General features: G+C 45.5%; 1 protein-coding gene across 1 annotated transcript; it reads left to right on the forward strand.

The window, feature by feature from the left end:
• The first annotated feature begins 561 nt into the window (after positions 1–561).
• Positions 562–13,337, forward strand: jade3 (jade family PHD finger 3). Its single transcript, XM_083969856.1, has 12 exons — positions 562–697; positions 3,497–3,572; positions 3,686–3,745; positions 3,841–3,923; positions 4,036–4,193; positions 5,180–5,370; positions 5,511–5,722; positions 7,218–7,385; positions 7,511–7,627; positions 10,072–10,530; positions 11,858–11,975; positions 12,066–13,337. The coding sequence occupies exons 3-12, from the start codon at positions 3,697–3,699 to the stop codon at positions 12,884–12,886; spliced, it is 2,376 nt and encodes a 791-aa protein (XP_083825982.1). The 5' UTR covers positions 562–697; positions 3,497–3,572; positions 3,686–3,696; the 3' UTR covers positions 12,887–13,337.
• Positions 13,338–14,080: the final 743 nt, after the last annotated feature.

Here is a 14,080-nt window from a genome sequence, read left to right on the forward strand (position 1 = left end):
CTTATTGGTATAGTTTTGAGTGTCTGTACTTTTTTTTATTTTTGGGGGAACTTTTGACCTTTACTCACCTACATTTCTAATGAAGTCCTCATTACTTTGAAACAGAGCTTTCAGTCAGTGGAATTAGTTTTAAAAAATGTGAAAAACCCCTTAACTGGCAATCAGTGTTTTTGTCAGCAAGAGTGTATGTGGCTAATAGAGAATAAAGAAGACAGTCAGCAACTGTCTATAGCTTTTAATGATTATATGCATCATGAGTATACCTAGCTAAACATACATTTTTGAACACTCAAGTTCTGCAGTGGGCGAGTGCTTCGATACTTTAAAACTCAACTAAACATGTGACTGAACAACTTCCACTTGTATCTGAGTAATACTGTTCAAAGGTGATACATTATTCCTGTTGTCAATGAACGGCGGTGGACGCCAGTGAGCAAATCGAGCGCCCCCAGGACGGAGGGGAAGTCGGCGGGGTTTAGGACCCGGCGGGAGGCGCGGTACAATAGAGCTGTTGTGCCGTGGTGGTGGCGGCGGTGGTGGACAGATTTCAGCCCTGGAGATTCCCACTGAGGTGGTGGGATACAAAAAAAACTCAATTGAATCTGTCGCTGGAGCCGGAGCCTGTGTCCCGTCGGTGTCCGTTTCAAGTGTCGGAGATGCGGTCGGTGTGAAGAGGCCAGCGGCGCGTGCACCGGAGGTAAGACGGGAGAGACGTGAACAATATGCTCGTGTGTTGAGTGGAGCTCAGTGTGCCAGGATTTACCCAGGATGGTTTATCCAGGCCACGGGGCCTGCTGCTGCTCCCCCCTCCCCACCTCTGCTCTCCCACAGGACCCTCCCTTGCTCCCCCCCACGTATATTAAATGTTTCACGAACACGCTCCCGGTAGTTACCGACTGTCCTCGGTGAGCGGCGGGCCCGGCGGAGCCCTGCAAATATTCTTAATGGCTGTAGGAAGTGACATCTTTGTACGGTGGTGGCGCCCATGTTTGATTTCTCCACAGCCTGCAGGGAGGGCAGCCCACTCCAGGCCTCCCTCACTCTGTGTGTGTGTGTGTGTTTGGCGCCAACGAGGCTCTCAGGGCAGGGCAGGCACCGGGCTGTTCACGGTTTTAACCGAGCAGCAGCAGCCTCCGGTCAGTGTGTAGCTCAGTCTGGTCTCTGCTATAAGACCCTCATTTACTGGCCGCCCATTAAAAGAGGAGAGGGATGTAAACAAGGCGCAGTTTGGTCACTGTCGTCTGCTCTATCAATGGTTTGTGGGCCACGTGACGTCATATCCGTGCATCTCCACAGCCTGGCAGCCCCCACCTATGTCTATGGCCCCCAACACCACCAACGTGTATTGTGTTGTACGTATAATGGGGAGGCAGCAGGGGGTCAGTGAAGTGGTCTTCCTGTTTCCTACACGGTATCTGTATGCAGCAGAGAGCAACCGGAGGCCCCTGCTCCGGGCTGTGATGACATTAACATCTGCAGCTACAACCTGAACTGAACTGTCTATCAGGAGTGTCACAGCAACTGGGTCAAATTCATGATTTGATTTTCATCGCTCTGAAGGTGCCGACTGCTTTTAGTGAACTTGGCAGATCCGGTTTTTCTTGTGGTGCAACTCCAACATGGAATAACTTGTAGATTAATCTAAAACTTTGTTCACTTTGATCCTTAGGACATTTTAAATCTTTGATTACAACTCGCCTTACCGACAGATGTTCGTGTTTTAGCTGATCTGTACACTCTTTTTATAATTTGGCTAAGGTTTACATTTATTCTTAATATTTTTTGTGGTTTTTATTGTTGTTTTACTTATTATCACTTGCTTGATTTTTTTGTGTGTGTTTCCCGGCACTTTTATGTTTAAGATCAACAATGTAGTTTCATGTATCTATAGGACCCTTTAATGTCCAACTACACTGTAAATGAGACCTCTCCCTCCATGTGTTCCTGAGTTGAACTAGAGGTTCAATGAATGAATGAATCAACAAATGAATGAATGGTGGACTTCAAACACATCCCAAACTTCATAATTTTAATCTTATCTCTAACAACATGTGTAAAATGTCAGACAGCATCACATGTGCAAATAATTTCCCATAACATGTCAGATAATGGCACAAATCCTTCATCATATTTATCCAGAGTCCAAGATGTTCCTGTTTTCTCTGACTAGACCAATCTAAGATTTTCACTTCACACATGTTTGATGAGCTGGAACCAATAATTTGTAAAACTTTAAAATAAATCTACTATTCATTAGCAGATCAGCAACGTTTCTTCTCCAGCTGACGTAGAACTGAGGGAGCTGAGTGGGAGCAGGTGGATGAGAGCAGCCACACACTCAGGCCTCGGGGGCTGTGTGTGGGAAAATTATATATTTGTTAATTGTTGTGATGTTTTCTCTAGCTCTACATGTTTGATCTTGATGAGTAGACAGAGTTTAGCATTTCATAGTAACATTTTTCAAGCTGAAATGGCCTCGAGTGGCTGAACACACAGAGCCGGCTGTATTCAGGGATGGAAACGCTGGTGTCAGTGGCAGATGCCAGGTCCCTGCTCTGCTGTAGAGGGCAACACGCAGGTTACTGTGGTGTGTTTGTGCTGTGCAACTTCATCTTATAAATAGCATTGAGCTTTTAGTGAAGAAACATCCTGGAATAATAGTGAGGTTGTGACACAGATGCTCAGCGTGTTTTACCAGTGATGAACTGATGAGTCCTGTGGTCCAACCGATCAATATCCACAGATGTAGTTTACACTTCCTGACCAGTAACAAGCAGCTTGTTCATGGTTTACTTACACTATGGTATAGAGCGGGTTTGGCTTTATGTCCTCCTCTCTCCTCCCACCCCTCCTGTCCTCATGAGGAATGTGAGGCATGTCCTGTCTGTTGAAACAGGGTAGTACTGTATGTAGGGCTACGCTGAGCTGCAGCCCTCAACCATTTGGAAATGTTAATGGCACCCACGGTGTCCAATAGAAACTCAACTCGTGCAAAAATCAATCATTCATTATTTTAGTTATTCACTGATATTGTTAGCTGGTTATTAAACTGTAGGTCTCAGGCCGAACGCTGTGTGTACGGTGGCCTGGAGGCCCGGAGGCCAAAAATGCACACATGGACAATTTTATAAAACATCTTCAGCAATTTGACAACTCGTGCAAATGAACAAATGTGCATGTGTGTTTCCACAGCACAGTAAAAAGTGGTGAACCTGGCTGGGACGTGTGGTTCACTGTCCAAATGTGTCCCAGCAGTTTCATCACTTTTTTTTTTTTCTTTTTCAGTTATTTTTGCCTGAATTTCTGATGAAAGAGGGTGATAACCCCGCAAAGCATCATGGGATCGACACGTCCTCCCTACACGTGTTGTCCATTTGGAAAGTTGTTTTTTTGAATGTGCTGCTTGTTTGTGTCTTTGCATGTGTTTTCTGAAAGGACAGTGTGCTGAGCTCTTCAGCATAACCTCAGTCAGTAAAACTGTGTTTCTTATCTGCAGGTATGAAATTAAGCGGAGAAGGATTCATTGTTAATCAGAGGGATCCACTAGCATGCTTTTCAATTTAAAATATATGGTGAGTACCTACCTGCCTCCTCTGTATCTGGTTCAGAGAACGAGGATTTGAAATGGTTTCTTGAACGATCTTCATCTGCCCTCCTCACTGTCGTCTCTTCTTCTGCTCTGCAGGATGTTACAGGATGAAACGTCTCAGGTCCTTAAGCAGCAGCGACAGTTCTGACAATGAGAGTGAGTCGTCTGCCCCAGAGACCACGCAGCCCGAGCTGGACTACATTTTTATTTTCTCCACTGCTCCTTTATTAACATCCTCTTTCTTTATTTAGGTCCCTCAACCTCCTTCTGCTCGTCCAACAAGTATGGCGGTAAAGCTGGGACCCCCGCCTCCAACCCCAAGAAACCGGCTGAAGTAGGTCCCCCCCTCCACCTCCACCTCCACGCCTCAGGCTCTGTGTTTTGTGTTGTGAGGATGAGCATCAGACTGACCGTGTGTGTGTGTGCTTCTCCTCTCTCTCACACAGGTGTTCAGAAAAGACCTGATCAGTGCCATGAAGCTGCCAGACTCCCACCACGTCCCCCCGGAGGACTACTACCTGCTGGCAGACACCTGGAAGCAGGAGTGGGAGAAGGGAGTCCAGGTGCCAGCGAGTCCGGACACCATCCCGCAGCCGTCGGTCAGGTGAGGCCGCCTGCTGATGAGCCACCAGCTGCTGCTTCTGTGTTTAACGCGTGGTTTAAAGCAGAGGTTCTCAACCTTTTCGGAGAACTGGACTCCCTGCAAACCTGAGGACCCCCCATTACCCCTCCACCACCACTACCACTACCTGGGGGGGGGGGCATCATTGCATAGTTATTAACACCAAATTAATGCAATTTAAAATGCTGTATTTTGCAGATGTGTGCAACAAACAGCAAATAGTGAGGTTTACATCTTGTGGTATTTCACAACAAAAGCCCAATTAAGAAATTAATGGAGACTGTCCACTGAAACGCTATGTGGGGGGTGGGGGGGGGGGGGGGGGTGAATGAACGGAAGACATGCGGCGGTGGTGTATTTGCGGCCCGCCACTCCTAAATGAATGTAGAGGAAACACTGTGTATATTTCAACTTCTCCCTCCGTGGTTGTCGCACTCGCAGCCTTTTGCTCCGCCATTGTTTTTCAGTGAAGACGTGTGAACAGGCGTCAGGCGCTAACGGTGTGATAATGTCATAAGTACAGGAGCCCCAGGTGATCAATGCTAATGAGCTCGCCTTTCACAACTTCAACAGGCTGAAAAAAGCCTCGAATCTGGATTGAAAACTACGTTTTAAGGAAAACACATTTAAGATAATGCTTATTACAGGTTTGAATATTTAGAGCTGTCCCATATTCATTCAAATACATTTTTTTTAATATTCGAATTATATTCGAATAATGAAGTTCGATGTCAAAGCCCTACTCCATGTATTGATTTTTTTCCAGCTTTGTTGTAAACAAATGCACAAGGATGAGAGGAGCGTTAGCAAAACAGCGGAAAAGCGACCTGACTTGCATACCGTAGTTCCCTTTAAATACCCCTTGCAATTACACAGAGTACCACTAGGGGTATGAGAACCCCTGGTTGAGAAACACGGGTTTTAAAGGGCCGGGCTGACAGATTGTCTTTGTGTCTCCCTGTGTTCAGAATAATTGCGGAGAAGTCCAAGGAAGTCCTGTACAGCCACCAGAGGAAGTACATCCAGTGCTCCTGCCAGGAGTCAACCGAACCAGGTTATGTAAACATCAAAGAGCTGGCCGAGGCCATGTGCCGCTACGATCTGGACGACATGGACCTCTACTGGCTGCACGCGCTCAACCGAGAGCTGGACCGCATGGGTAAGGAGGAGCAGGATGGTAAAAGGATAATCCATCTTAAAAAAATCTCACTGTGCCCTCAGAGGGACAGCTGCACACATCTGTCCTTTATAAGCTGGAAACGGGAACATTAAGATGTGGACTCATGATTGTCTCGACAGGGGAGGAGCCCATAGACGAGCTGACGATGGAGCGCGCCATGGAGGCCCTGGAGAGGCAGTGCCATGACAACATGAACCACGCCATCGAGACGGTGGAGGGCCTGGGGATCGAGTACGACGAGGATGTCATCTGCGACGTGTGCCGCTCCCCCGACAGCGAGGAGGGGAACGACATGGTGTTCTGTGACAAGTGCAACATCTGTGTCCACCAGGTAAACATGAGAACATAGGGCTGGGTGCCGCTACTGATTCACTAAATTGATTTGAGCCTGATTCACAAGGTCCCGATTCACTGCAATATTGATTCATTCAGAGACATTTGAAAGAGATTTTCACAAAACTAATGTTGCAAATTGTACATAGATGGAACTCTTTAAAAGAATAGTTCACCCAAAATTCAAATTGCACTCATTATCTACTCACCCTCATGTCGACTAAGGGCTGGGAGAAGTTTCAGAGTTATCCGTGGCTTCTCTGAGTTAACAGGGGGTAAAAAACATCCAAATACCTCCATGCTGCTCGTATGTAATGTCCGCCTTGTATTGAAGCCCAGAAAAGTGAAATTGTTTCGAAAAAATTAAATAAGTCTATATTTCAAGCTTGTTTGCAGCGGAAGCTCCTCTTCCTGGTCCGTCCAAATCTCGCGCAATTTGCGCCGGCGTCAGTAATCGCACTGACGCCGGCACAAATCTCTGAAACTTCTCCCAGCCCTTAGTCGACATGAGGGTGAGTAGATAATGAGTGAAATTTAAATTTTGAGTGAACTATCCCTTTAACCTGGTGTATTATTAAAATATTCATGTTTACATTAAATTGACCGAAAAGCAGTTAACATCAATGCACATTTATTTAACATGGCTCACTCCAAAAGTAAACGATCGATTCTTTTAAAGCACACAGGCCTTGTGTCGTTTGAAGGGATAGTTCAACATTTTGGCAAATAATCCCTATAGTCTTAGCAGTAGGTTCGTTACCTTCAATTGTCGGTGCAAGCTATCTTTAGAACGGCAGAGCAGAGCCGCAAGCTGCTTAGAGCTGCGCTACGGAGGCTAATGGGATTTCTTGGTTTCCCTCATCAAACTCATCAAATACACAATCCAACAACTCCACAACGCTCTGGTGGACAAGTTGTGAGCTGCACATTCACCACGCTATGAGATAATAACAGAATGTTACGAGGCAGAGTTGTTTTCGAGGTAAATTCATGCAAAACCACTGATGCTCGTTCCCATTGGAGCAGTTTTTCGGCAAGCAGTCTCTGTAATTTGCCTCGAAAACAACTCTGATAACCAACTCCTAAGAGTATATTATGGCAGTGGGCCTATCTGCCAAAATGTTGAAGTATCCCTTTAATGAAGGAAACGGAGGCGGAGTTGCAACAAAAACACAAAAAAAAGTGACTTCAAATTCAAGACCATTTATTTTCTGTGATGTTTAATTCATCAGATTCGAAGGAGCACTTTATCCTTGCTGTGCCTCATAAATCGGTTGTAGTCATGAATATAAGAGTTAACTCTTGTGTTAGCGCTCTGATACAAACATTTGAATACTGTCGCTGACAGAAAAGTTGTTGGACATTTGGAAGGCAAACTTACATCTTTTTTTTATTTCTTTTTTTATTTAGCAAAACAACCCATGTGTTGTCAGTGAATGTGTCTCAGAGTATTTTTATAGGAGCATTCCACTGAACGCTGTTCTCCCCCACAGGCCTGCTACGGCATAGTCAAAGTGCCTGTAGGGAACTGGCTGTGCAGGACTTGCGTGCTCGGCCTGGACCCCCAGTGCCTCCTGTGCCCGCAGAAAGGCGGCGCCATGAAAGCGACACGTGAAGGCACCAAATGGGCTCACGTAAGCTGTGCCCTGTGGATACCAGAGGTAAATAAAGGAGCACTCACACACACACACACACACACACACACACACACCCTCGGCTCCACCTCCTGACCTCTCTAATCACTTCAGTACCAACAGTATAAATCTCCTCTCCCGCTGCTCTGCAGGTGAGCATCGCTTGTCCCGAGAGGATGGAGCCCATCACCAAAGTCTCCCACATCCCGCCCAGCCGCTGGTCCCTCATCTGCAGTCTGTGCAAACTGAAGACAGGTGCATGTATCCAGGTGAGTGTGGATCCTGTGCATCACCAGAGCAACACAGCACCAACTACTGCTAGTGTAAACCTAAATGAATTTAGCTCAGTTAAATTGCTTCAACAGAGAAAGAGTCGAGCATTTTCCCTCTGGAGTTTCTGCTTTCAGGAATAGTTCAACAGTTTTGGAAAATCCACTGATTAGATTTCAAGCAGAGCTCAGTGAAGAGATTGAAACCAACTCTCATATCTGTGTTAGATATGAAGCTACAGTCAGCAGCCTGTCAGCTCAGCTCATCTAGTCACAGCCACCATGTCTCTGTCCAGTGGGACGGATACTTACAATCTTAAAGACGGAAGTATCAAAAATATCTGACTTTATCAGCTCTGCTCTTTGGAATCAGAATCAGAAATACTTTGTTAATCCGCTGTCGGAAAATGTTATGTAACAGTGCTCCATTTCACGTCCACAAATAGAATAAAATAACCTTCTATATTTAAAATATAAAAAATACAAATATACAAGAAATATATCAAATTCAAATATCAAATATATCAATAAAAACAATATCTACATTGTTAATACATCCTCTGTTTTCAGACAGATTGTGAATTATATACAGAATTTCTATCAAATTATTGCATGTGATTGTGATGCAGAGGCTACAGTCAATTAAAGGCAAAAGGCCCCAAAAAAAAAAAAAAGAGTCAAAGAAAGAGTGGAGAAAACTGTCCAGAGATCAAACAACTGACGGATTAATGGTTAGAGGGAGGAGTTGACCAGGTTGATGACCACTGGCAGGAATGACTTCCTGTGGTGCTCAGCAGTGCAGTGTGGGGGAAATGAGCGTCTGGCTGAGCAGCATGGCATGGAGACGGTGTGAAGAGTTTAGAAACTAACTAATCAAGGACAAGAGCATACACTTCATGTTAATTATTTGGACATGTTTTCTGCATTATGAGGAAATAAGCCTGAATAGTTTCTCTCTTCCTAAATAACAAAAAGTGCAGATAAGAGTTAGAATATCATCGTCGATAAAAAATAATAGTGTCATTAAAATCTTCATGATGCCTGTCCAGTGTGGAAAATACACATAATTCCAGACCTGACTGCAACTCACTAATGTAAGAAGCACAAAAACCTTCAAGTGGAAACTTGTTGAGAAAGTGAAGGTTTTTTTTTAGCTCCATCTACAAAAAAAAGGTCAAACTGCTCTCATGGCAGTAAAACATGCTGCTCAGACAGTGTTTTATAATCTCAACACAAACACAACAATGGCTGCAGCGTCTGTGGAGCAACGGTCACCACCACCTGCTCCTCAACCGGCCTTCAAGCGTCACACAGAAGAACCACCTCTGAGAGAGCTCATGTTACACATGCTGCTGACAATAAAGGTGGCTAATACAGGGAACAGGATGATGCTGTGATTCACTGTGTTGAGACCTTGGTTAGAGGTTTGATAGTTGACTGTTATCTCTATAAGCTGAGTGTGAAGCCTTAGGGAGTGTTGTTTAGTTTAGAGACTGGATATGGATGAGTCTCTCCCATCAGCCCCAGTGAGTCCCATTGTTTTCACACTTCTACCAGGCTCAGACTTTATCACCTTCAGACAGAACCACGGCAGCTGTTTCATGAAGCCAAGCAAACTGTAGCTTCATCTTAACTGCACAGACATCAGAGTGGTTTCCATCTACAGTAGAAAGGCAGGAGATTAAACAGTTTTACTAGGAGTTGTTTTCGAGGTAAATTCATGCAAAACCACTGTTGCGCGTACATACCCATTGGGGGCAGTCTTTCGGCAAGCAGTCTCTGCATTTGCCTCTAAAACAACTCTGTCTCGTAACGTTCCGTTATCTCATAGCGTGGTGAATGTGCAGGTCACAACTTGTCCACCAGTTTGTTGCAAACCAAATTGCCCTTCGGGGACATTAAAGATTTTCAAATCAAATCGGAGCATTTAGGAGTTGTTGGATTGTGTATTTGATGAGCTTGATGAGGGAAACCAAGAAATCCCATTAGCCTCCGTAGCGTAGCTCTGAGCAGCTTGCGGCTCTGCTCCGCCGTTCTAAAAATAGCTTGCACCGACCGACAATTAAAGGTAACGAACCTACTCCTAAAACTATAGGGATTATGGCAATGGGCCAATTTGCCAAAATGTTAGACTATCCCTTTAACATCAAAATCTTCCTTTAGGAGTCTAATTCATCAGGATGACAAAGACTCGTCACGAGTGGCTCCTTGATTTGTTTTGACTTCGTGGCACTAAAACATTTCTTCCTCTGGGTTCCTCCGGCCCTCCACACCATAATCCAGTTATGAAACAAAATCATGTAAACTCAAGTTACCAGGAAAATCGGGTCTCTTCGAAATATGTAAATGCTTAAATCCTGCTCTTACCGTAATCTTGTTATTCCCAGTAATTGGGTTATAGTCCATCTAAACATAATAACCTGTTTTCCCCGCTCTGCCCCCAGTGCTCTGTGAAGAACTGCACCACTCCTTTCCATGTGACGTGTGCCTTCGAGCACAGCCTGGAGATGAAGACCATCCTGGATGAAGGGGATGAAGTCAAGTTCAAGTCTTACTGCCTCAAGCACAGCAAATCTAAAGCCGGGGAGGCCGGCCTGAGCCCGGCCCGCTCCAAACCCCCCGTGGAGGCGGGGAAGGTGGGCCAGCGGGCACAGAGACTGCAGGAGCTGGAGGAGGAGTTCTACACGCTAATCCAGCTGGAGGAGCTGGCGCAAGCCCTCGGGCTCTCGGAGCGTTTGGCGGACTTCATCTATCAGTACTGGAAGCTGAAGAGGAAAGGCAACTTCAACAAAGCTCTGCTGCCCCCTAAAGATGACGAGGAGAACCTGGTGCTGCAGCCTCAGGAAGACAGCATCCACACACGCATGCGGATGTTCATGCATCTGCGACAGGATCTGGAGAGGGTGGGCTTTTTTATTTTTTTAAACACTGCAGTGTCTGAGCTGTGAGTTGTGTGTGAGTGTGTGCGTCTACGGCTGCAGAGAACTCCTCAGCACGCAGCATATTGATCGTTTTTGAATTCTGTTCATTTCTAGTTAATGAGCCAATTCATGTTTTTCACTTAATACACTGGTCTCTAAGTGAAGTGGACTGAACGATGAAGTGTATCCTGCACTGCACTAATGCACACTGCAGCTGATGAGTACCTCAGTTATCCTATTTCTGGATTAATCCCTTTGGCTTAAAAAGCTTGAACACAACATCTGTAATGTGTCTAGTTTTGTCATCCAGTTAAATCACACTGCCTGTGTGCTCTGACCTCTCAGACCTCTGAATGTTAAGTTTATTGTAGCGTTCCCCGGCCAATCGATGGTTTTTGCCTTACAAGTATTGATGAGACGTCGGTAGATTTTTAGCTCTTTTAATATACTGTTCCATCGTCCTTGCCAACATCAACACCAACACTGTAAGAGCTGTTCATTAAACACAAATATATACAAATCAATATATTTGCACAAATCACAGGCACAATCACAATCACTCAAACATCAGAAGACACAATAAACGATACCTTGTTGCCATTTTGACAGGAGCGCTCAAAGATATTTACATTTATATTTAACAAAGTACATTCCTCTTTCCTTTTTAGTGTACTCTGGTCCGTTAATTGTCTTCCGTTACCTCCATAGTTATAACTATACAATGAAGATTTGAAATAACAAAATATAGAATTATGATTATGACAGGCCTACTACTAATAATAATAATATTAACGATTAGAATATATAATGCATTGTAAATAAAACATACACTGCTTATATGTCTTTTACATTTATTATCATTAAAACACAAAGACGGGAAACGGATCCTCATGTTTTAAAAACCTGGAACTAGTTAATGTCCTAAACCACCTCTGTGAACTAAGTCTGTCAGTTATTTTGTCTTTGAGATTCCTGCTTGATTCGGCTTGACTTTGAAAACACATTCACCGTGATTCAAAGTGTCAGTGTTTTTATAGACACTGTAATTTACATGCAAAATATGTGATGGCCTGTCAGATGGGATAAGATGATAAGTGTTTCTTTATTAGTGGGGGAGCATTAAAGTGACAGCACAGTGAGGAAAAGCTACCATAGATGCCATATTAGATTAATAATAGACAGATTAATAATATATTTAATATATACTATATGTATAAATATATTTTCGTGACCGCTGCAGTCAGAGCAGCTTCATGGAAACCAGTGTGTGGTGGTGATGTGAGCTGACGGTGATGTCTCTGTTGTGCAGGTGAGGAATCTGTGTTACATGGTGAGTCGACGGGAGAAGCTGAAGCTGCTGCAGAGTAAAGCTCAGGAGCAGATGTTCAACTTACACGTGCAGCTGGTGAACCAGGAGATTTCTGCTGGTGAGTTTCCTGTTGTATACGTATTCTTCTTTGGTTACTTGTTGTTCTGTTCTGTCACTGAACTCTGTCCGTCTCCGTCTCCGTCCCCAGGCCTTCCCGTCTCGTTCCCGGTGGAGAACATGCTGTTTCGCCCTCCTCCGCGGATAACCCTCAAACTGAAAATGCCCAAAATCTTAAATCTAGGAAATGGAAATCCCAAATCCGGCAACGGGCCTCTGTGTCCGGACAATAGCGGGAACGTTGCCGAGCACGTGGGCGAGGGGCTGGGTCTGGGGAAGCCTCAGATGCACGGCCGCGGCCGGAGAGAGGAGCGCTCCAACGGCCGCCTGGCCTCCTCCAGCCACTCCAACAACAGCCCGTCGCTGCCGGTCAAACCCACCGGCAAACCGCTGGCCCTGCACGCCGCGCTCCACGGCCACTCGTCCAACAGCAACGGCAAACTGGACCAGGAGCGGGCGTGCGTGGCCAAATCTAAGAGCCTCTTGGAGAAGCTGGTGGCTCAGAAGGACAGCTCCTGCCAGACGCCCAGCGACCAGGACGCCTCGAACGAAGCTCTGGACAGGAGCAGCTTCCGCAAGTCGGCCATGGAGCACTTCGGCAGGTCGTTCAAAGAGGCGACCATTAACTTGGTACGGACCACGGAGGACCTGCGGGCCTCCGACAAACTGTCCCGGAAGGGCTCCAACAAGGAGAGACTATGGGCCAAACCCGTGTCGGAGCACAAAGTGAAGAGCATGCGCTCGTACCAGGACAGCGACGGATACTGTCCCGACCTGGAGCTCAGTGACTCAGAGCCGGAGGCCAAAGGGAGGCACCGGCGGCACGCGGGGCTGCCGCAGCCCGACGCCTCGAGGAAGGGGGTCAACCGTGGGAAACACTCGCTGGGATCCAGAGACCCCATGCAGAGGTGACAGCTGTTTTCTTCCCAGTCCGCTCACTGCCACTGCTCTCCTGACCGTCTGGCAGTCCTCCTAAGTGCCAGGCTGTCTCTCTGAACACTCTCTCTATCAGGGACCAGACCAGACCCCCCATCCCCCCCCCCCCCCCCCCCTCTTGCCAATGGTGCTGTACACATGAAGCCGAAGATACAGGAAAGGTGTCGTCCATCATCACCCCACTAGGATAAAGGACAAAGAGTAACCTTGTCAGTGTGGGTTTGAGAGGAACAAAGCTGTCGGTCTTCTGAGACCCCGCCTCCCTCTCATCCCAGCATCACATTGTGTTCTCTGCACAGCTGCCTGCCTTTGACTTTAAAAAGAAAACTGTAGTTGATGACATGTTGGGATGTAAATAATGTGTAACAAGAGTCACACATGTTCCACTTTTACTGAAACATCAATGTCATTGTGGTCAGAAATTAAAGCTGACGTGTGGATTAAGTGGTGAACTCCAGCCTCTGCTGCACCTGTCTCCTCACAGGTGATGAACTGGCTCTGTGACCTTTTTTTTTTTTTTTTTTTACATTTGTCCAGTAGCGGAGTCAACTTTTTTTCTTTTCTTAAAACACAAATGCCTTTTGTTGGTAGGAATACAGTTTCACTCTTTTAGTTGCATCAGTTCTGTTATGTCATGTTAAAATGCGTGTAGCTGAAGCAGCTGGGCTCTTGTATCCATGGAAGTGAATGAGTGTGAGAAGGTGTGATGATGATGATGATGACGATGATGATGATGATGACGATGATGTTGATGTTTCCTGGTGCTTCCAACCTGGGACCGAAAGCATGAGAAGGAAAAACTTGAATACAGATCTGGGATCAGTTGCAGTCGAGATTGCCTTTTTCACATGATCAGCCTTCACTAATGCAACTTTTTTTTTTTTTTACTGAAAATTGAACAGCTTTGTCTTTGTTAGTTTTTAAAAAAAAACTTTTTATTTAACCAGAAAAGCCAAAACTTCTCATACATTATACACTATTGTACTTCACTTTTTGGTACAAAGAGATTGTCATATGGACATACATCATAGAGGTCACAAAACGAGGCTTCAAAGAGGACGTGATGGAAGAATGAACACCCAGGACCACAGCTGTCACCAGTGCAGAGGTGTCATGTTCTCACATCTGCACTGTTCTCAAAACGTCTGTGAGAACAAATTCTCTCTCTTC

This window comes from Trachurus trachurus (genome assembly GCF_905171665.1).
Source record: "Trachurus trachurus genome assembly, chromosome: 4".
Taxonomy (NCBI): domain Eukaryota; kingdom Metazoa; phylum Chordata; class Actinopteri; order Carangiformes; family Carangidae; genus Trachurus; species Trachurus trachurus.

Excerpts from the sequence above, each read along its gene's own strand:
- jade3 (XM_083969856.1), top strand. The coding sequence starts at position 3,697 with ATGAAACGTCTCAGGTCCTTAAGCAGCAGCGACAGTTCTGACAATGAG. Across the intron at positions 3,746-3,840 it reads CGACAGTTCTGACAATGAGA|GTCCCTCAACCTCCTTCTGC; the intron begins GTGAGTCGTCTG and ends TTCTTTATTTAG. Across the intron at positions 7,386-7,510 it reads GTGCCCTGTGGATACCAGAG|GTGAGCATCGCTTGTCCCGA; the intron begins GTAAATAAAGGA and ends GCTGCTCTGCAG.